The sequence below is a fragment of the Ciconia boyciana genome, chromosome 6, assembly GCF_034638445.1.
Source record: "Ciconia boyciana chromosome 6, ASM3463844v1, whole genome shotgun sequence".
Lineage (NCBI taxonomy): Eukaryota > Metazoa > Chordata > Aves > Ciconiiformes > Ciconiidae > Ciconia > Ciconia boyciana.
In genome coordinates this window covers 60,686,239-60,711,825 of record NC_132939.1, presented here as the reverse complement: position 1 = coordinate 60,711,825, position 25,587 = coordinate 60,686,239, and the positions used below count along the sequence as shown (strand labels likewise).

General features: G+C 36.9%; 1 protein-coding gene across 5 annotated transcripts in view; it reads left to right on the top strand.

The window, feature by feature from the left end:
* Positions 1-25,587, top strand: part of PPP1R13B (protein phosphatase 1 regulatory subunit 13B) — a 75,447-nt gene that overhangs the window by 13,735 nt on the left and 36,125 nt on the right. For 4 of the 5 annotated variants that reach the window (XM_072863582.1, XM_072863581.1, XM_072863584.1 and 1 more), the window contains exons 2-4: positions 15,698-15,845; positions 22,877-22,996; positions 24,501-24,568. In XM_072863582.1, the coding sequence (XP_072719683.1) occupies positions 15,698-15,845; positions 22,877-22,996; positions 24,501-24,568 (336 nt within the window). Of the gene's footprint in view, positions 1-502; positions 726-15,697; positions 15,846-22,876; positions 22,997-24,500; positions 24,569-25,587 lie in introns of those variants that run through there. The other variant, XM_072863583.1, reaches the window with a different exon arrangement.

Below are 25,587 nucleotides of genomic sequence, written 5' to 3'. Positions count from 1 at the left end.
TTTGCCAAGAATGGAGTAGTGCTTGAACTATGGTATTTTTAGGCATAAATACATGGTGGATTTGATGTTGTTGTTTGTTTTGTTTTGTTTTTAAGCTGGTTGGTCTTTTTAAAACATTTTCCTGATTTAAGAAAATGTGTCATGGAAATGTCTTTTGATAGTTGTTAGGATCGTTTGCTCTTGGAACTTCTGGTCATATCATTGCCCCCTTAAACAGGAAAATAACTTCTCTCTCTTTTGAGACAGTCAGAGCCTTATATGTAAACTTATTTAAGATGAATACTTACTGTTTGTCATTATTACAATAGTAAACAAAGATTACTATTGCACAACGAGAGGACAGCACAACTCCCCTACTGCAACCTTGCCTAATTAGGTGAAACTTGATCTAGCCTATCTTGTTCCTGTCACAACTGTGGCCTGTCTTGTTTCTTTAGAACATCTTATCACTGCTCGTCATTACTGCTTGAATTCATATGCCAGTAGACCAAAAATACTCCATTTAAGTAGTTTTTCACTGTAGTTGTTGCACAGAAACTGTTGTTAGGTTTTAGCTCTACACAATATTTTTATATTCACTACTATTTACAACTGTCCACATGAAGAATATTTTAAGGATGGTTCTTCAGAATATTATAAAAACATCAAAAGAGAAATCTTGGCTACCAGAAAAGACTGGACTTACCTCTAAAAACTGGACAAAGGACAGAATTATAAAAAAGAAGGTGGGATTACTTTACTTTTTGTTTATTTGCTGTAAAATTAAGCATTTGGGTATTTCTTTTTGTAAAACCAAGCAGTGTATCCTTATAATGGGTTAGAGTGTGTGTATGTGGGATTTTTACTTGAAGATCAGAGATTATTGCCTTATATGGGTTTCTTCTGTATATGAAATACCTGAAATTTTTAATTTTACCTTGCATAAGTTGTTTGATTTTTTTTTTTAGTTATTATTTATTGGTTTCGATTCAGCCAAAGTGGAGATCTGAAAGTAAAACAGAACAGCTTTTAATTTTTAAATTTGCCATTTAAAAACTAAAGAAATGCACTGGAAAGAGTTATTTTCTATTATGTGCAGTTTCCACTCTGATGGAAGGAAAACTCTGCAGAGTGTCCGTTGAATCCCAAAGGATGAATTCACTTTTCAGTTTTTATATTTTTGCCAAGCCAGATAACATTACATCTAAGACTGAATGGTTGGTATTCCCTGACAGCAATACACTAAACAATCAGTATTTTGTTAATAGTTTCCACTCGGTGGGAGAAAGCTGTGGCAGTCCCTTCTTGTTTTGCTCTATTGAAAATAAAAGGCAGGAGTAAAATGTTGATTCTGATTGCAACGTTACATACGGATGTGTGTCTGTAGATATCATAAAAGTTGTTCCTTGTTTGTAAAATGAAAAAGTGATGTTCAGTGCTGCAAATCACCTTTATTAATTGACAAAATCATGATGTCTTTAGTAAAAATACTATGTTGGTTGGCTCGGAGTTTTTTGTGGGTTTTTTTTTTTTTGTGGTTTTGGGGTTTTTTTGTTTGGGTTTTTTTTGTTTTGTTTTATTGAAAAGTTGTAAATGAAAAGATGCAAATGTCTGTCTTTGTATCCTATACTTTTTTTATGAGATTATTTTTAATACAGTAGGTAGGTCAGGCTTTTCTGGAATTCAGTGGATTTTGGATGACTTTGCTGTAGCTGTTGACAAGGGCGAACACAAGACTGTAGAAACATCAGCACCTCCCTTTCCTTAGCCTTGGCCAAAATATTTTTAATAATTGGAGAACACTCAGTTCTGTGATACAAATTCTGTGGGACACTTTTGTTGCATGTGGACTTTGAAGACTAAGTTGCCTTTCAGGAAAACTAACCCAAAACCTCATGCTTAACCCTGCTCTTCAGCTTTGCCTTGTGTTGTCAGAATGAGCTTTCTTTCAAAGTGAATAACACTATTGTTAATCCCAATATGCAAAAACCGTGATTAGAACTTCTCCCCATATCCCCCACCCAATAAAAGTAAAATACTGAATTTTTTGTCTTTTTTATCTGTCATCTGGTTCCTGAGTCTTTGAAGGGGGGTGTCCTGTTTTGGAGGGTTTGGGGTTTTAGGGGGGTTTGTGTCTGTGTGGTGTATGGTTTTTTGGTTTGGGTTTGTGTGTGGTTTTTTTGGTTTGTGGGTGGTTTTGTTTGGTTGTTTGTTTTTTTTTTTTTACATTTCCTTTTGGCGAATATGACTTCTCCCCACCCCCACCCCTCCCGACTAAAAAGTTGAGGTTCTTATGTAATAAAATGATCTCAGAGGCTGAGTCATCTTGGATTCATTTGGTTTTATTTTTAATGTATTGCCAGTTCACCTGAGTTTACTGCAAATTTTACAGCACTACAGTTGTGTTGTTCTTCAGCAACACGTCTTCTGTAATGATTTGGAAAGTAAGATATTTAATAGCATTTTTTAACATATTATTCATATCTCATCAGCTGATGAAATGAAATGGGCAGTTAATATTTTAGGACTGTTGTTTCAAGCTTGTCATGCATTTGATGTATGACGTGCTGGTTACCTTGACAGATAGGAAAGATTTACACCATTGAACATTAGCACTAAGTTGTGTTTGCGATCTTGTCCGATGAGATGCGGTTGTAGTGCCACATTGATTCCTCCCTCCTTTTCCCTGGGGGCTGTGGGGCCACACCTGACCCTGTACTGGGCATCCCCACTTAACTCTCTGAACCATTTGGTTTGGAGGACTCTGGGATGGGATGTGAAGAATAGTGGAAATGTGGACATCACGTTTATATTTTATCAAAATAGAGCTGTCAGAGTTTATGGACAAATGGAATTCAGGAAAGGTAACTGCTCGAATGTAGCTATTGTTTTCATCTGGAATCTTGCTGTCCCCTGAACTTCTGACTTTTCCTGCGTATTACTAGTGTTCCACGCATTTGCAAATGCAGTGTCTGCTTCAGTTTTCTAAAAAGAGTTTTGCAAGATTCCATTGTTTAGGGAATTGTCATATTAATAAGCCTAAACAACTATTACAATATTTAGTTATAGTAGGGGTATTTGCTTAAGCAGATTAGCAATTTATTTTACTTTTTTATTTAATAATCAGCACAAAATTGATATGCTTGCTGATTTTTAATTTTTTTTCGAGGTGCTCTAGATAAATCTCATTGAAATTAGGCAGGCAGTACTAGATGAGGTATGTTATACTAAGATTCACAGACAAAAAATATTCTAAAAGATAAAAAAGAGTATCCTTAATGAAACCGATGAGTTTCAGAAAAACTCTGGGACTTCTTCAGAGCTGCTTGATTTAAAGCAGTCTTCTGTTGTTGGTGGATTGGCAGCAAAGACTCATTTGCAGTAGTCCTATAACAAATCAGACAATACTAATTTGCAAGGTGAGAATACTTACTTTCATGTATTGAGTTGTCATGAACCTTGTAAGGGGTTTAGGAAATCCAGTATGAACTGATTCGAGCAGAGAGTCTTTCAAGGAGTCTCCAACTTCCACCTTTTAATAATAGTTGTGTATATCATGAAAGATAGCATATCTTTCCACAGTCTTTTAAACAGTGGAACAAAATAACATTTCAAAGCCTTGTTCTGGAAAGAATAAAAATCTCTCAGTTTATAATGTATGTTCCCTAATGGAGAAATGTGCTCAGTAAGAACTTGTTGGTGTACCTAGAATTATCCCTGTGTTCTAAAGTATCTTACATGGTAACTAGTGTCTTGACAGTCCTTTGGTAGAATTATTTGTGTCAAGGAGCAACAACAAGATCTCTTGCTGTTTCTCCAGATGTAGCAATTTAGGAATCAAGCCAACAGATAATATGATGCAGGGATGTTGAACTCATTCTGTAGCAAGTGCCAAATTACATTTTCCACTAGAAAACATCACAAGAGGCATGTTTTATAGATTTCTCTAACTTCAGGCTGTGTTGCTTTAGCTAATGACAATAAATATTGCACTTGGACCGATTTCCTTTTAAATTAATAGTTTTATTTGTAATGCAACTTCTTTTATTCTTTTAACTTTTCCCTTTTCAGCTATACCCATTTTCCCTTCTGTAGCCTGCCCATCTTTTAAATTAATTAATCCAAATCTCAGCTCCTGCTTGCTTTTAACAGAACCATCTGAATCTAAAAGAAGGCATTCCAATGTTGTGACAACACACAGCTTCTATAAAGATAATGTCTGGAGAGTTGGCAGTGCTTTAGTACCGTAGATTGACTGTGACTTCTAATCTAATGAAGTATAGCCTAAAATCTGATATAGGATTATAATGTCTAAATGATCGTGTCACTCTTCTGTCTTAGGCAGATGCTAGAAACTTAACGTTTGTTAGGTCAGTTGGTTTTTTTAGCCCTATTCATATCTTGCTCCTCTCAGCCTGTAGAACACCCATTCGAGTCTGTGGGTTGCTTGTGTTGTTTACACAAGTGAACTTTTAGTTGCTATTGTTTTAATTAGGTATTGTTTTCCTAGAGCTCTGGAAGTCTTTCAATTAACTACTACAATACCTTTCATTTAATAATCTGTGGATCTATCTTGCTTAGTTGAATATATTTAAATATGTGATGATAGTTGCTATTTCCTTCCTCTAGCAAAAATGTTGGCTTATTTCTCCGCCCTACAAAAAGCCTGCCACTGAAAGAGTAAGAGGCTTCAAATTCCAGATCTACAATTGATGCTGTAGCTTTTTATTTTTGAGTAACAAAGAGCAAGAAAGTGTCATAAGTATCCCTTCAGCAAATAAATATCAAGTAGGTGTAGGTTTTTGAAATAGTCTGAATCATGTTGAACACCTACTGTCAGACATGAAAGCTCATTTACTGAAGAGGGCAAAGGCGACAGTCCTGAAAGTCCTAAGCAGAAATATCTGTGGTTTTTGTCAGCTCTTTAAGCCACTGCATACATGTAGGCCTTACAAAATTTAGGAAAATCTTGTTTAAGGATTTCTTTTAATGCTATGCTTCCACATTTCTATAAGAGGAGTTAAATACTTTTTTTTAATTAAAGTGATTTCTGTGCTCTAGCAAGAGAAGTAATTTTATACCCCATCACTAAGTCTGGTTCAACTATTGTCTGACAAAGCTAATTTTTTTTCACCTGGTTATGTTTTCTGTAACCAGGTTGTCTTGTGCAGAGCCTGGTGAAGGTGTATCTCCAGGTGGATCAATTTTTTTTCTTTTCTTTCAGTGGTTGCTAAACAGCAAGTTAATGCAACTAGTGTACGAGCTTATGCAAAAAATGCTTTTGTGAGATAAGTATAGTTAAAGTACATTTAAGCAACATTGAATTTGCAGATTTGATCAAAATTGCAAATGTTATCCAATAATAATATTAGCTTGTTTGTATTTTTGAGTAACCTTATAAATGCTTAAGTTTATCAATAGTGAAATTTATGGTTTTAACGTTTGTTAGTAGCTGAATGCTATACATTTTAGTGTCTGAGACTTGCTTCCAATTTTGTGAATTCTTTTGCAGGCCATATGGAGGCAGTTGGCTTCAAATTTGAAAGTGTAGTAGGAAACATGCTATTGGTTTCACAAGTCTGCATTTTGGCAGAAAGCTTTACTCTTTTTTTGTATTCTTTGCAAACTGAAGTCTGTTGTTTGCACTACCTTTGTGAATTTTACTAATACAGTCAAAGGCATCACTGGGCTTTAAGTTTTGGCCTGAACTTGAACCTTGTACAGCTTGGATATGAGGAGGATGTGAGGAAATGTGTTCAGAAATATGGAAACTGTACACAGTTATTTCTCACCCCATATATGGGGAAGGGGAAAAGATGTTAAAGAAATCTCCTAATGAAAAACACAGTAATCAATAATAAATTTGCTGTATGTCTCGATGCTTTTATTTGAAATAAGAGTTGTTAAACATATTGCAAGAAATTCTTCAAGAGATCTGTTTTTGAAAAGAACAGTTTCTTTCTGAAGGTAATACATTATTGGAACAAAGCATGCTGGTGAATAACTTGTTTATTAGCTGGACTTTAAATGTTTCTTTTTAATATAGGGAAGTGTAATGGTTTAATCTTATTACTGGTTTTCTGGGGTTTACATATAATAATCAACATCAGAGATTTACTTGGGATTTCTTTGTCCTGAAATCTCAACAGTATAAAGAAATACTCATGACTTGAGTCAAGAATGTATCTTTAGATGGCTTTAATTTAAACAGTTTTGTGGTTATAATTTCATAGTCTTGTTTCTTTTAAAATGTAATTGCTTAAAGCTTCACCGGTAGCATGGGAGGAATACGGAGAAATTGTCCGAGCAGCCAGGGATCAGGTTAGGAATGCTAAAGCCCTGGTAGAATTAAATCTGGCCAGGGACATCAAGGGCAACAAGAAAAGCTTCTATAGGTATGTTGGTGTTAAAAGGAAGACTAGGGGAGATGTGGGCCCTCTCCGGAAGGAAATGGGAGGCCTGGTTGCCTAGGCTATGGAGAAGGCTGAGGTACTCAACGACTTTTTTGCCTCAGTCTTCACTGGCAAGTGCTCAAGCCACACCACCCAAGTTGCAGAAGGCAAAGGCAGGGACTTAGAGAATGAAGAACTGCCCACTGTAGGAGAAGATCAGGTTCGAGACCATCTAAGGAACCTGAAGGTGCACAAGTCCATGGGACCTGATGGGATGCATCTGTGGGTCCTGAGGGAACTGGTGGATTAAGTTGCTAAGCCACTATCCATCATATTTGAGAAGTCGTGGCAGTCCAGTGAAGTTCCCGCTGACTGGAAAAGGGGAAACATAATCCCCATTTTTAAAAAGGAAAAAAAGGAAGATCTGGGGAACTACAGGCCAGTCAGTCTCACCTCTGTGCCCAGCAAGATGATGGAGCAGATCCTCCTGGAAACTATGCTAATGCACATGGAAAATAAGGAGGTGATTGGTGACAGCCAACATGGCTTCACTAAGGACAAATCGTGCCTGACAAATTTGGTGTCCTTCTATGACAGGGTTACGGCACTGGTGGATAAGGGAAGAGCAACTGACATCATCTACCTGGACTTGTGCAAAGCATTTGACACTGTCCCACACGCCATCCTTGTCTCTAAATTAGAGAAACATGGATTTGATGGATGGACCACTCAGTGGATAAGGAATTGGCTGGATGGTCGCACTCAAAGAGTTGTGGTCAATGGCTTGATGTCTAAGTGGAGACCAGTGACGAGTGGCATTCCTCTGGGGTTGGCACTGGGACCGGTGCCGTTTGACATCTTTGTCAGTGACACGGACAGTGGGGTTGAGTGCACCCTCAGCAAGTTTGCCAGTGACACCAAGCTGTGTGGTGCGGTTGACACACATGAGGGAAGGGATGCCATCCAGAGGGACCTTGACAGGCTTGAGAGGTGGGCCTGTGCGAACCTCATGAAGTCCAACAAGGCCAAGTGCAAGGTCCTGCACACAGATTGAGGCAATCCCAAGCACAAATACAGGCTGGGAGGAGAATGGATTGAGAGCAGCCCTGAGGAGAAGGACTTGGGGGTGTTGGTTGATGAGAAGCTCAACATGACCCAGCAATCAGAGAATCATTAAGGTTGGAAAAGACTTCTAGGATTATCTAGTCCAACTGTCAAATGTGTGCTTGCAGCCCAGAAAGCCAACCATATCCTGGGCTGCATCAAAAGAAGCGTGACTTCTGTAAGGGGTAGGGAGGTGAGGTCCCCCCTCTACTCTGCTCTCGTGAGACCCCACCTGGAGTACTGCATTCAGCTCTGGGGCTCCCAACATGAGAAGGACATGAACCTGTTGGAGCAAGTCCAGAGGAGGGCCACAAAGATGATCAGAGGGCTGGAGCACCTCTCCTATGAAGACAAGCTGAGAGTTGGGGTTGTTCAGCCTGGAGAAGAGAAGGCTCCGGGGAGACCTTACAGCAGCCTTCCAGTACCTGAAGGGGGCCTACAAGAAAGCTGGAGAGGGACTTTTTACAAGGGCATGTGGTGATAGGACGAGGGGTAATGGCTTTAAACTGAAAGAGGGCAGATTTAGATTAGATACAAGGAAGAAATTCTTCTCTGTGAGGGTGGCGAGGCACTGGAACAGGTTGCCCCGAGAAGTTGTGGATGCCCCATCCCTGGAAGTGTTCAAGGCTAGGTTGGATGGGGCTTTTAGCAACCTCATCTAGTGGAAGGTGTCCCTGCCCATGGCAGGGGGGTTGGAACTAGATGATCTTTAAGGTCCCTTCCAACCCAAACCATTTTATGATTCTATGATTCACCTAGTTAAGCCTATAATCTTAAAAAGGGACAGTGTTCATACTGCAAATAAAGTTAAAATTCTGCTTTAGCGCTTGAAATATGCAACTGGAATTTCTACAGCTGTAGCTGATGCAAGATTTATGTAATGGCATGAATTCCAGGCAAGCAAACTTTCATGAGATAATTGATAATTTTTAACTTTTTTCTCTGACCATGCTTCGTGCAGGGTTATGCATATTATTATGTCTCATCACCAAAGGGATGATTTTTCACCTCGTAACATTTTGCTTGCGTCTCATTCTGTAATTTTTTCTAGTAACTGAAAACTTCAGTCTTAATCAAAGTTCATATTTGATTGATGGGGCTTTGACATTTCAGTAAGATATGCTTTTGGATGTTTCAGTTAAAACTCTATTGTAGTTGCACCTTAAATACAGCAAGCTCCTGGGACTCCCAAGCCAGAAAAATCAAGGATGAAAGTTATCAAGATTTCTTGGGAGATGTTGATGTCTCTACTATGCAAGAGAGATTTACTTTGAAGAAGTCTTTTCTTTGCTGATTGTTCTCTTCTTGGAGTTGTAGGCACCACTAAGTGCTCTGAAATGGCAAAGCAGAAGATCATGAATGGGTTTTTTGGAACTCTCTATTAGGGGAAAATGCACAGTGAGAAGATAATGCCTTCCAGTTCCTGTGAAACAGAAGGAATGAAGTTGGCATTTCTATTAGAAATGTATTTTGTACTTTAAGTTCATTGTGTGTCAGCCTTTTAATAATAAACATTTCCTATATTTGAAATGTTGAATCACTCTTCTGCTGGAACAGGAGTTTTTTTGTTTCTTGTTGTTTCTTACCTTTACACAATGAAATTTCTAGGTTGGGTTAAAAAAAAAAGGCAAAGGGAAAATCTAATAAGGCTAAACAGCAGTGTGTGAATTTAGCCATATTAAATATCCAATATATTCTTAAGTCACAATCATATGCTTGATAATTCTTAAATTGGCAGAAGTTATTAACACAAAAATATCTATTATCCACTATACCTTTAGGCATTCCTATAGCTAGATTTGGGTAATGAGAGCAATGGATAGCACAAAGGGAAAAATTCACGTTTTTCATTTTCTTGGGATGTGATTTTTTTTCTTAACCTTTTGTTCACTGCTTGAATGATTTTACCTCTAATCTTGCATAGATGTGACTTTTCTAAATGACTTTGTTGTTGTGGACATAAAATAGGTTATATGCAGGAAAAGTAATGATCATCTGATCCGTTTTTGCCAGGAGCCCTGGTTTTGAGTGGAAACATAGGGTTTAGTTAAAAACCAGTTATATGTGAAGTAAAAAGCCAGCTGAGTAATTTCCAATCTTCATCCCCAAAATCACTATTTCTCTTTTTCTAGTTGGATATATGACTGTTACTGTAAGAAAATAATCTTGGACTTGTTTTAAACTCTAATGTTTCAGCATGTCCTGAAATAGTACTTGTCTGATTGCTTTCTGATAGCTTAATTCAGTTTTCTACATGTAGGGTATCAGGAGATATGGACTTATATGGGCCATGTTAGCCTGAAACATCAGTATTTATTGTATCAGCTGTCTGAGTTAGTAAATTAACTTGGGCATAAGGCAATGGAGGTGTGGGTGTACAATTTATTCCTTCTCAAGCACGAGTGTTTCAAGTCTTGGTAGTATAAGGTAATAGCTGAGTAAGATGTATTTCTTGTCTCCACGAAAATTGTTGTTAAAGAGAATCTAATTAAATGTATACCCGTTCTTTTTCATTTCGGATATTAGCTGAAGATCAAAACAGTTGTATTTTTTTAGTAAGATTGTAGAAAAATGGTGAGGAAAAGACTTCGTTCAGCAGTTGGAGTTTTAGCTTTCTAGGCTATTACTTAACTAAGAAACAACTTGCTACATCAGCTGCCATCTTCTGTTTTTGTGATGGTGGTCTAGTTTTATTCCAATTTTAAATAATTGCATTGTACTAGGGGAGTGCAACTGAAGTTGCAAAACTGTAGTAGGGAAGTCAAGGTGGTTTCTAGGACAGCCTTAACAAGCTCATATAGAACAAAGGACATCAGACTCAAAAGATTACTTGTTTCTATATAGTAGCGTGTAAGGCATTTAGTTGCAGCCTTGTGGGATCTCTGCTGTGGTAGACAAGTTATGAATGCATCTCTGCTGCACAGGTCTTGGAATCTTGGTTTGGGATGAAGTAAGAGATGAACTGGACAGTTAGAGAAGTCTAAGCAGACAGAACAATATTTATCAGCCTGATTGGCAGTGCTTTTCAGCATATTGACAGCTTACTTTGTCTAATATGCTTTGTAGCCAGAACAGCAAAGGAGGGTGTTGAAGGAAAATAATGAGTTTGCCTTGCAGGCGCATATAAGGCATGATGAACAACACAGAAGAAAGCATAAAAACACCTGTTTACCACATGGAGAATAGAAACTGTTGTAAAGGACCAATTCGGCATCAATTTCTTGATAGAGAGTGAAAAATTATAGGGAAGGAGATTCCATGTCACAATGGGGAAGTGAAGACCAGTAAATTGTGCTTATCAGGACTGCTAGAGAAAGTCAACATGGTCAAAGCCATAGGCATGAAGAATGATTTTTGCTGTGATAGGCATAATGAGTAAAAAAGGCATACCAGTGAGAAGTTGTGAAACTGACAGGCAAGTTCCCAAACTCTGAGAGCATTAGCTAGACAAGTTGATAGAAAAAAAGCTATCTATGTCTTACATATTGTACAGGAAAACTGGAGATAGATCTGAGACACAAGACTGAGAAAATGATTGGTGTCAAAGATGCCTGTATTACAGCTCAACCTGTGTGTTGTTATGAATATGAAATCTAGGGAGTCATTGGACAAAAGTGCCCAAGGACTGTGTTACAGCCATATGGAACTTGAATTGACAGATAGGCGTTCACAAGAGATGATTGAAGACTGTCAACATTTCAGCTTCCTTAGCAAGAGATCAGGTCTAGAAAGATAAAACTGTGTTATCTCTGTGGATGATGCCTGTTGAAATTTTTGTAGGTGACATTATGCAGCTGTAGAAAGAGATGAGATCACAAGCGAGAATAAAGATCTTTTGGATTTATCCCTCTTTTCTACCTCCTTGAGAACTGCAGGGATGATATTCCTTTAGATAACACAGGAATTATGGTTGGAAGAGGAGAATTGGGGTGGGAATGGAGAAAGGGGAGACAACATACTAAGAGGAACACATACAACTATTTGACAAGTGTCTGTTGGGCAGAGAAGATTTGGGTAGAGTACTGATTCTGAAGCTCTCCTAGGAGCAGGTAATCTGTAAGCTGAGAAATGAGTGCGATGACAGAATAGTTTTGAAAGCAGGTTGTGATGTTTGCTGTAGCTTATCTGGCATGGAAAAGACCTGAACTGTGAAGGGATATACTGGAGTTTGGGAGGAGGTTAAAAAGAAGAGTAAAAAGATATGAGAATTCATGAAAGTTGGAATAAAGCCATTGGTTTGGTAGCAGGAGCAGCAGAGAAGAGTAACAGACAGGTAACATTTGTGTGTGGGTTGAGGAGAAGGAGGGAAGTGTAAGATTTGGAGCTTGGTATTCATTGTGGAAAAAACACATGATTTAGAAGCCCTGAGGTGACTTGCTCATGTGTGTTGTGTTAATCCTGTTGTGTGACATTGTGCCCAAGTATTAAAAGTTTTGAATGATTGAATTGAGAGATTATCAAAGAAATGCTACAGTGGTTATGATCTCCTCTTGCAAGGTGGGTTTTTACAGTTGTTCCTACTTAGGAATCCATTTAAAAGGAGAAATCAAAGTATTTATCAGTTCTCCTGTGTCCTAATCTTTGGCTAAGAATGTTTTTTCATAGAGCTAATTTACTTCAGTGGGTGTACTGTGTGTTTCATGTGTATGCTTCACTTATAGTCTTCAGTAGTAAATTTCCAGGCTCCATCAATGCTTCTTTGTATTTTATCACTATGAAATACCTCTGATTCTTATTCCATCCTCACCGCAAATAGGGACAGCTATGACACTGACTTGAAAATCTAATTAATATTGCAATATATTAATAATGTTCAATATTTTGAGTCTTCCTGTGTATGTTTCAGGACATCTGTTTCACAGCACAGTGAAACAGTTCCTTTGGTGTTGCTCAGACAACCTGTTAAAAATAAATCCTTACTTAACCAAGTTTGCTTGAGGAGTAGTATGACAATAGTTGGCTACAGCACCTTGCCTCCTCATTAGTGAGATACCTTTCCCTAGGCTGTCTAGCAGATGATATTGTGAGTGATACCCAGCTTTGGAGAAGACAGTACTGGTGCAGTCAGAGCTGAGAGAAGGAAGTGGTGTGCTTGAGGTACAGCAAATTTTGGCCTGGTCTTGGAAAGGGGACTGTGAATTTATATAGTGGTTGAGGTCTGAATTTATGGAGAATTGACAGAGACGTATGGGATAACTCACACCTCCAAGGCTTTTCTTTCTTTTTCAGCCTGTCTGCAGATATAGACAGATAATCTTGAATACATGAAACAAGTCTTCTGGGCCGGTGTTACCTTTACAGCAATAAAAAATCGAAACTTGGAAACCATGTAACACTACATTATGTTAAGCCATTCTATTTATCCTCTCATAACAAGATAACAGGTGTTTCAGACAAATGATAAAGAGGCAGTATGCATCATATCATAAAGGGTCTCTTGGCATTCTCATAAAGTTTGGGAAACTTGGGTTTTATTTTGAAATTCCTATCAAGTGTTACGGGGAAACTGTATTTAGAATACCGGCATTAATTATTATCTGTCAAACTGGTGTTGTTTAATTTAGCTTCCTTAATTTACTTACTATATATTCCTTAAATGTAACTGCAGAGGAAAAAAAAAAAAGGAAGGAAAAAAAAAAGTGTTTTCTATCACCCCTGTGGCTAGGAGAAGAACTAGTGGATTTAAATAGTGACAAGGAAAGCTTTCTGACTAGACTTCAAGAAACTTCTCCTTGCAACAGGAATCCTGGATTTCTGGGGTTGGATGGTTCAGGGAAGTGGCGGAATTTCCGTCATGAAAGGCTTTTCAGAACAGGTTAAACAAGCACCTCTGCAGAATAATGTAGGTATAGTTGATCCTGCCTGAGGCCAAGAGACTGCATTAGATGACCTCTTAAGGTTTCTTCTAAGCCTATTGTTTTATGTTCATATATGACTTTCTTCTTAAATATGAGGTCAAATTTCACGACAAGAATTCCACATCAGATATTTATTCTGTAAAAGATTCCACAGCCATTGAATATTGAGACTATGTCTGAATCTTCTACGAGGGAAAAATAACATTGTGGGCTCTTTACAGCACGTGGATACATGCACTTTCATTATTAGCTGTGGCTGCATCCTATAGCTTCCTCCTAGCTTGTGCTGTAGCTTTTACTATAGCTTCCTTTCATGCTGCTGTTGGAGAAACTCGGGGTTGAATTCTAGTATATTTACAGCCCTGGATGAGTGCTTCTTGTGTTGAAGAGTAGTTACTTGCAAACTTCAGGATACAGCATACAAACTTGGCAGGCTGAAGGAGAGTAGAAACATGGACTAAAATAGCCTGGAGGACTGACGAGGAGACTGAGAGCTTGAAGCCTGGGCTTTCTTGGAATTTGTCCTGTGCCTACTTGTAAAGTAGATAGACTGCTCTCGCTCAGTATTTAGTTGTTACTAATGCAAATCTCCAGTTTGGTACATGTATATGTCCCACAGATAAAAGTGCTATGAATGTTTTTAAGAATTGCCTATGCAAATTGAAGGACAACTCTGTTTAAGTGGAGAATGCTCATTTAATGAAGAGCTTTTAAATAATTAGGTTTAATCTTTGTGGTTCAATATGTGATGCCATATTTACTGGAAAGATCTGAAAGAACTTTCTTTGCAGAAAAAATTACTCATTTTGTCACATTCTTTAGGGACATCTATTATTATGGTATCTTTGTCTTTTAAACATCATGTTATCTCTGTTCCATCCCCATGAGTTTACGGAACAGTATTGTGACTACAGATGGGAAATGAAGGTGCAGAGAGAGAGAGAATGGTTAAAAGTATCTGTTTAATTTTAACCAGGAGCTTAGGGTCAGGTATCTTTCCAAGGATTTAGTGTAACATAGGAATACTCGTCTTTGAATACAACCTTTATGGGTCCTCAACCAGTCTCACTCAGGAAAAAATGAATCACTTTAGCATCATTGTATTAGGACTCTCTTTCTTGGTAGAACGTTTTTTATCTTTTCCTTCTTACAAGCCCCTCAGCTGTTGACTATATGCTTCCAGCTTTTGCAGTAAATTACATGAGGGCCTACAGAACAAATCCATTGAGAATACTGCATAAGGCGGAGACCCTTAATAGGGCGAATGTAGCAAATGAACGTATTATTAATGATCATATCATAATACATATGCACCAAGGGGGTGAGGTGGGTTAAGTTAATGCACACAGTTTTCAAGTGTTTAACTTTGCAGCAAGTTACACCTGCTAACATGAAGAGGGATGGAAGTATCTCTGAATATGTGTATTTGTGCCCACATTTATTTAAGGTGGAGCAAGGAATTTGAACAGAAGTTTACATTGACCAAGATTAGTACTAGCTCTTAGTGCTAGGCTTTTCCCTTTATAGATTTCATCCCACTTTTTCTTCTTTCTGTTTTCCTTCATGTCAAGTCATCTTGAATGTTGTTAAGGGGGGAGGGGAAGAAAAGATATTTTCTGTTTTATGACTGCTTTCCAGCTGGAATAGCTGGGAGCAGTTGCTAGAGGAAAAGTAGTCTTTTGATGTTGTAACTTTGAGCGAAGAGAGCATGCTTAGCACCGCTGTGGGAAGGTTGCATGTACAGTCTGATCAACACAGCAAGCTCGGGGGGTGGGGCTAAAGTAGTACAGAAAGAACCAACTTTTCAGAGGCTTTCAGCTCTAGCAAGTATACTAAGCAAATGCAATCCCTTGAAAAATGCGGCTTTTTTCCTCCCCCCCCCCCTTTTTTTTTAAACTCTGAGGCTTACCATTTAACCAAAGGCTTACAATTCAACCAAATATAACTGCAGCTTCAGACAAATTGCAAAAATTATGTCCATCATGCAAAGGGTTGCCCACCTGTGAAGCTTCAGGTTACTTTGCCAAAGCATGTATTTATTTGCAGCATTTAAATGCTATGATTTCAAGCATCTAACGTAGCCAAAACTTGTGCCTTCCCTCCTAGCCTTATTGTCAGACAGAACTAAATAATTTCAACTGAAGCTTTTAAAAAAAATTGTCAATTCAATGCACTGTCAAAAAAAATCAACACAAAGGACTAAAGCTTTGGCAAAGTTACAAGAAACTGAAAACTACTTTGATGGATTGTGGTAACCAACCATAAGCATACATTTCCATTTGCAGGGGGATTATAAATCTTATCCATAATCTTATTCTTGTAAATTTTTTTTAATATTCTGCTGCTTTTCTTTTTTTCTTTCAGATGATATTAACTGTGTTTCTGAGTAACAATGAACAGATTTTGACAGAAGTTCCAATTACACCAGAAACAACCTGTCGCGATGTAGTAGAGTTCTGCAAAGAGCCTGGAGAAGGAAGCTGCCATCTGGCTGAAGTATGGCGTGGAAATGGTAAGTAAAATGTTCAGTGGAAATTGATTTAAATATATGTACCAATTATAACAAAGGTAAAACTGACTTTTCAATATTAATGATTTCAAATTGTTCTTTGGTTTTTTTTTTTCTAGCAAACTTGGATGCACAGCATGGTAATTCAATATCTGTAGACATTAATGGAATTATTGACTTTTTTCTTTTTCTTCTCTGTTTTCTTCCTCAGCATGGAGTATTTGATAAAATGCATGTGTAAGATATGTTAGTGTTCTGTATTTCTGTTTTTCAAATTACATAAACGAAGTATTCAGTATCCCCATCTTAAAAGAAAAAAAAGTGGGGGGGTATTTTCACTTCTAGAAGCCATTTATTTCAAATAGGCATACAGCATATATAGGATAGAGGGTATTTAAATGACGATACGGAATCTCAGTGATCTTCTCTTACAGCAAGTGGGTGCAGATCACCACCTGCATTCTTTCCAATCCAGTTTCCTTACTATTAGGCATATGAACACAACCTGAAATTTATGAACACAACCTGAAATTTATGAACAGGTATAGATTTTTTTACTTTTATATCATGAATAGCAGATGTTCTGCAGACAGAATTGTGCCAGAATTGGACATAGTATCTCCAGCTTCTTCATGAACATTTCCCATCAAAGATTTGACAACCTCCCTTGGGTAGTAGTGCCTGTATCCTATTTGTGTTGCCTGTATCCTAATTGTTATTTCACAGAATAATGGGGTGGGCAGTTCTTTTCAGGAGTGCGTCAAAACAGCCCTATTATGGATTCTGGTTCTAGAGCAATACTTGCAATTGCGCATAGTGCAAGCCTCCACTTTATAATATATCAATGTATGGCTGTGAGTAGAATCGGTGGATGGGTGAGGATAACAGTTAGGCAAGTTCTTATCCCTCGGTTACTAAGGTAACCCCTGTTTAAGCTGTTTATGTCATCTGTTTTGTATAAAGACTGATGAGGTCATAACTTCATATTGAATTCTTAAATTTTGCATAGAGGGGTTTTATTTTGGTCAGGGCTTTTTGTCAAAAAGACAAAACAGGCATTATTCAGATGCCTTTGGAGCTTTTAAGTATTAGCTTTTAAGTATTAGCAATCTAGAATATTTTCCTCCTGGGGAAACTATTCCTCCTCTTTTCTAAACTGTTCTAGGACTTGGTAAAGGGAAAAGGTGCCTCAGTAGTCATTTCCTAACTGGATGGGAACTCACAGAGTTTAGGCAAGAGCGAGCAGGGGAGAGGTAAAGCATGTCTGCAGTTCTAGGAATACAATTTCAGTTCATACTTAGGAAACTGTCTGTAAGGATAAAACTTACGAGAGGGTTAAAACTTTTTCAAATTGGAAGTTTAGCTTACAGAGAGTCTATGATGCCAAGTGCATCACATAAATTTCTAAAATAGATTTGCAGACTATATTTAACAGCACTCAAATATCCCTAATATTTTCCAATTGCTTGTCTGTGAAAGTGTAACATGTATGGTATTATTTATTGTTCTGCTTTCACAATACCTTGAGGGTGTATTTCTTAAAAAATGCAGAGAATGTTGTCAACTAGCTTCAAAGGGTTACTGGAAACTGTAGCCAGTGATCCACAACATCTTTCTGGGACACTTATGCCTTGCAGCCCTGGCAAGTGCAAGCACACATTTTCTATAATAACTTCTAAGATTGAGAAAATATTTTATCTGTGGTTGTAATACATTATTTCTCAAAGTGCTAGATATCTAAAGCTAAAAGTGTCTATAAAGTGGGAAATAAAACTTATCCAGGAAGTTGTGATGGAGAGACTAAGACTAAATTAGGATATCTACCCTGTGAATTATGCATCTATAGTCAGTGGAGATCTAGATACTACCGTGAGTAGAACACGGAGAGCACTGATTTCAGCTAGTTGTTATCTATTCGATTTTGAGCATCGGAGCTCGCCCAGTTTTCTGAAGTAGACATCTACATACAGACACCTAAGTTTTGGAGCAGAATCCTGTCCAAGGCTTCTACCTGTTGAATGGGTCTGTCAAACTTTTCAAAATGTGCTTGTGGCTCCAAGTTTCTTCTAAAACTCCCATGAAAGTGCTTTCACAAACCTGGCTTCATTTGCTAAATACCCAGGGTGATAACTGTATAGATCTTTTCCATTGAAAGTGTGGAACAGAAAAGTCTAGCAAGAATGACAGAAAAAATGAAACACCTGTGTTTCTGGATCTCTCAAACAGGCCTGTACTGTCAGCAAAAAAGATATCCTGCACACTGGTTTTAAATCTCTCTGACAGGAATTTCAGCACAAGCATTTTGTTTGTTGTTCTTAAATGTAGGATACTGTTAAAAAATCTGTGTGTTGGTGGCCTCAACTTCTTGCCCCAAAGTCTGTGGAAGATAAATTTCTCAGTGAAACAACTTTTTGAATTATTATTGTTATTTTTAACAGGGCATAAATATGATATTTTTTCCTTCAGCTGCTCCTGAGAACTAAATTGAATTCTTTTTTTCCCCCTGAAGTTTTTAAAAATAATTTTGCTTGGTCTTGTGTAGAAAACAAGAGTCTAAACAGTTAAATGTAACAGTTACAACAACAAACAACTTAAACTATGGTTCTGAGTGGGAAGTGTGAAGCAATTTGCAATGAAACTGCAGCAAGTTGTGCCAGTGGAAGAGTATTTTTTTCTCTTCTATTACACTGTCTCTGACCCCTCAGCCCTTATCCTCAAGAGAGGTTTACAAGTGTTCTTTCAGAAGACATTTTGGAAAGTAAAATTCAAAACAAAAGTTAATACAGAAAAATCATGAGTTGAATAAACACATTAGGTTTTGTCACACGCCACAAGTGTTTTCTTGGTAGTCTCTCCATGTTGCACGGTGACAAATCACAGCTCTCTCCGTAAGAGAGAGCTGTCATACCTGTCCTCTTGTGAATGTGCTTAACTCCACCATTCTACAGGTAGCCACAGCCTCTTTTAGGTAGCCCAGCTGAATAATACATGTCTACTCAAATTCAAAGCAATGGGGCTTGTAGCTTGTAGTTTTATTATCGGATAAAAAAACCAGTTTGTGTGCCCAAAACTTGTCCATTTCCTAAACTGTATCGATCTAACAAAATACTGTCTCCTAATAATCTTCATCTTCTGAATGTGTATGTACAAATAAATGAGAAATACTTATTTGTACATAAATGAGGGTGACAGAGATAGACCATTTGTCTTCCACAAAAATGTTATTAAATTCCATGCAAGTTTGGCTCAAAAAATTATGTACAATTTCTAGAGTTCAGAGAAGGATTACAATAGCTTAGCTGTTGCAAAACATATTTGTTTATTTATTATGTTAGCTTTTGTGTGGCAAATGGTTGAGGAGCTTCCCAAGAGTTGTAAAATAGTTCAGGTATTGTTTGTATTAGAGTTAAGAAACTGATTCTTCTCGCAGGTGCATGGCATAAGCATTTGGTTTATTTGCATTTGATTTTTGTATTTCATTCTCTGTTCCCCCTCCTTTCCAGTTTCTTGAGATGAGTAATAGTTGAAAAAGTCAATAGCATTCATGCCTATGCAATTCATGCCAATAGCATTCATATCAGTACATTTTGTAGCACCTTGTGCTTTGTCAGTTTGAAGCTTCCTCTTTTTGCACAGATTTCTCACGCTATAACAGGAGACGAAACCCCACAGGATATTCTTCCTCATTCCCCACCTATTGCAAATTGCAGTTGGTAAGGACGTTAAAAGACAGGTGTGACGCCAGAACTTGTAGGGTGTTTTAAGAGAGAATGGGTTTCAACCTTTAAATCCACTCAGTACTCAATTATTTACTTCCTTTACATCGGGAATGCCCTTCAGCAATTGGTATTAATTGGTCTTCCTGAATTTAGTTGTAACATAGAGGCAAGTGACCGTGAAATAAATAGTTGTTTACTACAAGTGTACTTCTGCACACCTGAGGGGGGAAAGACTCGTTCCTGATCTTGCAGTGAACTCCCCCACTATGGAGGTAATCCATTACGTTGTATTCTGGTTTCATGTATAGCAGACGTAAATGTGTTTATTATGAACAGCAGGATACTTAGAATCTGTTTTTATCCTGATTATGAAGTCTGAAACATTTTGTTTTAAACTGTGGGTATATAGTTCCAACAGAAAGATTTTTGCAGTTCTGTTCTAAAACATTGATGTGGTATCTGTGTTTTGGTCTTTCCGGGTGTTGCAATCATTTCAGAATACTTAAAACTAGCGCATCCTCAAAACTTTTACTTAAAAAGAAAGGAGTCAAGCTCAGTTCTCAACAGCCTTTCATAGTTTTCATCCAACTTAAAATCTAAGGCAGTTTTTGCAAATAATTATGGATATATGCATATATCATGGTTTTCCACGTAGTTATTAATGAAAATAAACATTCTCTAGATAATTTTTTAATGTGTTGTTAAAGTATAGGGATCCAACCTGTTTGTTATTACTCTACACCCATTCTCCTATTTCACCTTTTCTTCATTCTCTTCTATTTAAACTTTAGAATTAAAGTTTGAAATAGTATTGTGAAAACAGTTATTGACAAATATGTCTGAAGCTATAACAACTGGGAAAAGTTTAACTGCAGGTTTTTTGTTGGTTTTGGGTTTGATTCTTAAAGAACAGCTATTTCCAGAAGATATCCCTTTGTGTTATCCTAACCTACAGCAAATACAAGATCATGCTTTCTTCCTGCAATTTTTCTGGATTTAAAGGATTTCAACTGAAGGAAGGAATGGGGACTTCAATTCTCATCATGTCTTATGTCAAGCGTTAATGTCCATTTCTTCTTCCTCTTTCTTTTCTGGATCTGTTTAATGTAGCTAAGTTGCAGAGAATGATTAGTGCTTCTTCATTTTTCTTTTCTCTGTTTCAGCGATGATGATGTTGCTGTTACCATTTTAACCTGTTTTCTGCCCTTTAGGGCAACATATCCTGAATTGTTTTTGTGGAAGAATTACAAAAGTAGTAGAAAATGTCTTTCCTATTTCTCTCCATGGTCATGTCTGAAAAATATTAGCCTTGATTATTCAAGGTACATTATGTAAATGAAACCTTTTATTTTGAATAGCTCCGGGATCAGGGCCTTACTTTTAATGGGAGACCAGCCTAACTGGGAGTGATGCTGCAGCCACTCCTCACCATTCCAGAATTAGCCCAACCCTGTTCAGATATCCAGTTTCTTGGTACTTTGTTATCAAGCTTCAGTTCTTGCTAGGTTTACCTAGCAATTTTTTTATTTGGGAAAAATTCCTAAAAATTCTTATCTTCTATGTCCTAAAGTCTCTAAACTAAACCATTTAAATATTTTTACACTCGGATCTTTAGAACACTTATGCTGCAATTTTAGTGGATATGCTTCAAAGCACTTGAAATCTTACCTTACTTTAGGAGTTGAAAAACCTGAAAATCATGTTTTTAAAATGCCTTTTCAAGAACTGAGTTGTAATAAGCCACTGACCTTATTCTTGTGTGCATAAACACTATTGACAACGTTTCTTGGAGTCCACTTGAGTGAGGAACAAGAAAAAGAAAAGAAAAGCACCTATTTTAAATCCAGGTGGTGTGATTTTTTTGTTGTTGTTGTTGTAGGGGTTTTTTTTTAGGAAGATAGGTAACCAGTCAGCTAATGAATATAATTAGCTTGTGGTTTAAATGACCTTTCCCTGTTGAAAGCAGCTAGATATAACTGTGGCTAAACTGTGTTAATCACTATAGCTATTTGACGTGACAGATTGTGACAAGATGCTTTATTGTATTAAATGCATTGTGAATCAAGTGATGAAAATGTATTGTTCTTTAAAGACTACAATTAAGTATCCCAAGAGTATCAAGACATGTATACATTTATATAGTTTCTAATGCATATAAATTTAGGTAAATTTCATTATAAAAAGGTATATTTGTGATGTGGTTTCTCCAAGCTTTCCCCAAGATACCTGTCATATCATTGAATTGTTTTGCCTTTTCATGTCAAATAGGTTAAGTATGAAATGGATAACAAATTGTTAGTGGTGCTCTGTCTGGTAGGAGATACTGTGGTTTGGGTTTTGAGGGCAGAGAGCATTTTGCTTTTAACAATGAGGAACACAAGCTCCACCTTTTGGTTTCCATCCAAGCCTGATTTTCTGTAGTAATATTGGTTTGACATGGTGCTGCATGTAGGAAAGCTAATTAAATCTCTTCTAGTAAAATTTTATTCTGATTAGAAGATATCTTCTAATACTATGCTTAGTATTAGATCTTAAAAGATCTTAAAAGGAAGATTTTCTTACCTTAATGAAAACATTTAAAAATAAATGCAAGTATGATTATGGAAACAGTAAAAACTTTGCTTTTGAAATGTAGTTTCATTTTGAAATACTAAATATATAGTGTGCAGCCTCTTAGTAATAATATATTTGATCAATGTGGAAGAAATCACTATGAGAATATTTTACATTTCTTTGGGGGAAAACAAAGAGACTGGCTGCTGCATAGAACTTAGCCTTTATTTGTTCAAAGATTTGCCAGTAATTCCACATATGCTGGAAGTTAATGTCTGGCATAGTGTATTGGAGTGGGAGCACCTGCTCAAGTTCTTAGGAGATGAAATGTCAATATAATGGTAAGGCTTTTAGTCTGAGTGGAAACCCGGAGGTTCAAAATGAATGAATCATTTTAATAATAGAACAAAATATCCATCTGGTGGTGATGGGGAGCAAAGATGCAAAGATCAGCATTGTGAAAAAAGTTGTGGTGCAGAATTCCTAAATTAGAGTTTTTAAACACTGGTATTTTTTGTATGGTTTTGCAAACTGATTATGTACTGCTGTTAAGCAGTGAGCTATGTTACAGTAACAGGCTAGCTTTTAATACAGTGCAACTATTGGCTGTTGGTGCCTGTTTCTTTGACTTTGCATAAGACAAAATACATTGGATAGATTGAATTGCTACCAAAAAGGACATTCTGATTCTTAATGAGAGTTCTAGAAAACTTTGCTTAATTCAAAATAGTTGTGGTAAGTTTTTTGGTCTTGTACTTTTAGAACGTCCCATACCCTTTGATCACATGATGTATGACCACCTACAGAAATGGGGTCCCCGCAGAGAAGAGGTGAAATTTTTTCTTCGTCATGAGGAGTCACCAGCTGAAAGTAATGAACAGAGTAAGTACACTTATTCTGTAGTGTTGTTACCTAAACATATTTAAAAGATTTCTGAAGTGAGTTTGATTGTCAGTTCTTTCAGTGAACTTCAGTAGATACATGTAATACAGCTTCCTTATGCCAAAGCCATATTGACCCTTCCTCAGTGGCACATTTATTCATGTTCTCAAATTCGCTTCTCTAGAATAATTTCTACCAGTCTGTTGAGTAATATCATTGTGGTAAGATCAGTTTCTGTTCTGCTTAATACTGATCCAAAAACGTTGGTGGGTGTTACAAGCTTAATGCATTTTTTTTCTTGTTGAGAGAGAGTCCCTACATTTTGAGAGCATGAGATTTGTTCTTTTTGACCTCCTGTTCTCTTTCAGTTGCACCAGAGAAAAGACTCAGTAAACTACTTTGCCTCCTTTAGAAACTAAAATCTATTTTACAGACATCATTGGCAGAGGTCTCAGTGTCTTTACTTTATCAATACTTCATGTAGATATATTTAATAGTGGTGATAATTTGCACTTTGAAAAATCGCTGGTCTGCTTGGTTCTACAGGAAAAGTGTTTATATAAAACAGTGCCGTCTTAAGTGGGACTTTCTTAAAAGACTGGAATAAAAAAATAGAAGGATTTCAGTTTTCTGATCTATCTAGTATAGACTGTACTTAATTTATGAGAAGACTTTTGAGGCTGTGCGTTATATACTTAATGGCTGTCAGACTGTCTGAAGGATAGGACAGGTATCTCAAAGCGAGATGTATATTTGCATACTCAGATTATCCTTACTCATTCAACTAATCTGACTACTTCTAACAACTGAATTTCAAGTCTTGGCTGAGTTCTTATTGCTTTGAGCTGGGGTTTCTTTTTGTATTTCTAAGTGGTTCCTGGTTGCTTTGAATGCCAGAAGTAGCAGGCCCAATAATGTATGAGGGATTTTTGTATTAATAAGGTACTTTGTAAAATACTCAGTCATCCTTTGGGCAATACAAATTTAAAGTATGTTAAGAAATTTTAAGATACACCTGAAGCAACAGAGTTTCATGTACAAGGAAAATGTTGCTTCTGAACCACGCATGCAAGGCTTTTTAATTAATCATTCACCTATGGATCAATTTGTAGATTAAAGTTGTTTATAAGGCATTAGAAAAGCTTCCTCTATTGTATTCATTTATAAAGTATTCAACTGAAGCTACTGCTTCTTGGGGACACAGAAATATGAAACTTCAGTAGTCACGCTCAGTACATTCCCTTTCATGACATCATTGCCTAAACACAAGTCAGAAAAGTAGAGCTGCATGTCTGTACTTTTAACAGAGGAAGTCTGTGAAGTAAATGCTTTATTTCTGCTGACTCCATTGCTTACAAAGAATAACCTAATAAGAAAGAGTTGGAACTAGCAGAATAAAAATTCACAGGTAAAAGCTGTATATAAAAATTCTTGAACAGGTTCAAGAGTGAAAACTATTTGTGTTGAAAACTGAACTTTGCACTGAGTGATACTTTACTTTTAGGTGGACGTCAAGCCCAAAATCAAAGAAATGGCATAAATATACCTTTGGAGAAACGCACAGAGAATGGGGTATGTAAAAAAAATCCTAAAGGTTTTGGATCAATTTCACTCAAATATTTGATGTTTTTAAAATTCTTGTTTTTCAAGATCTATTATGATGTAAACTGGTGGAAAATGCATAGATCTTGTTCTGTTTTGATTGTTTGTGTTTGTTATAAAGTGAATGGGAGAATATGGCTTTTTCATTAACTACTCTAAATTTTCTGTCTAGAAAGAAATTCACTTATGTGACGTGAGAAGCCCCCGGAGTCTTATTAATTACTGCATTTTCTAATCTGTCTTCCTCTGTCTTATTCATCCTGTGTGAAGAAAAAAACAGCTACCTTATTCTTTCATACTGCTATTGCCTGTCCAGACATCTTTTCTTGTTTGATTTATCTCACTGGTATTGATTCATGACATAGCCTCATATGTTAAAACATGAGAATGTATCTATGGATTGAGATGTTTTCAGATGCTGGTAGAAGAGGTTGCATACTCCTCAGAGACACCTCTTTATACTGTTTTTTATGCACTTGGTTCATTTCTGTGTTTGGTTGGGTTTTTTTTACTGAAATATTACTAGGTTTCTAATTTAAAATACATATTACATAGCATAGGCAACCTGTTTGGTGGCATTCAGTGAATCCTGGCTTGAACATTCTCTCTTTTACAAGTAGAACATAGTACATCTCTTTCAAAATTACCATGGCTTGAAAACCACCTGCTCCTGAGCTGAAACTCACTTTACTTTCTTCTCTCTCTTCTCATCCTCAATACTAATGAAGGCTCTACAGAGCATATTCTGCTCTCATTCACTCGGGGCTGTTCTGCTGCCTTTACTGAGGCACTGTAGCTATAGTTGACTATTTTTAAACAGTTTTAAATTTCAATAAAAAGATTTGAGCTCACCAGTTCATAGTTGTATTGTGTCTCCATGAAGCACTGTCAATTTCTAAATATGCATAGGGCTCTTTCTCAGGGTAAAATAATGCTTAAAAAGTTTAAAAGCAAACAAATCAGGTTTTTCAAGCTGAGATGTCTTAAAG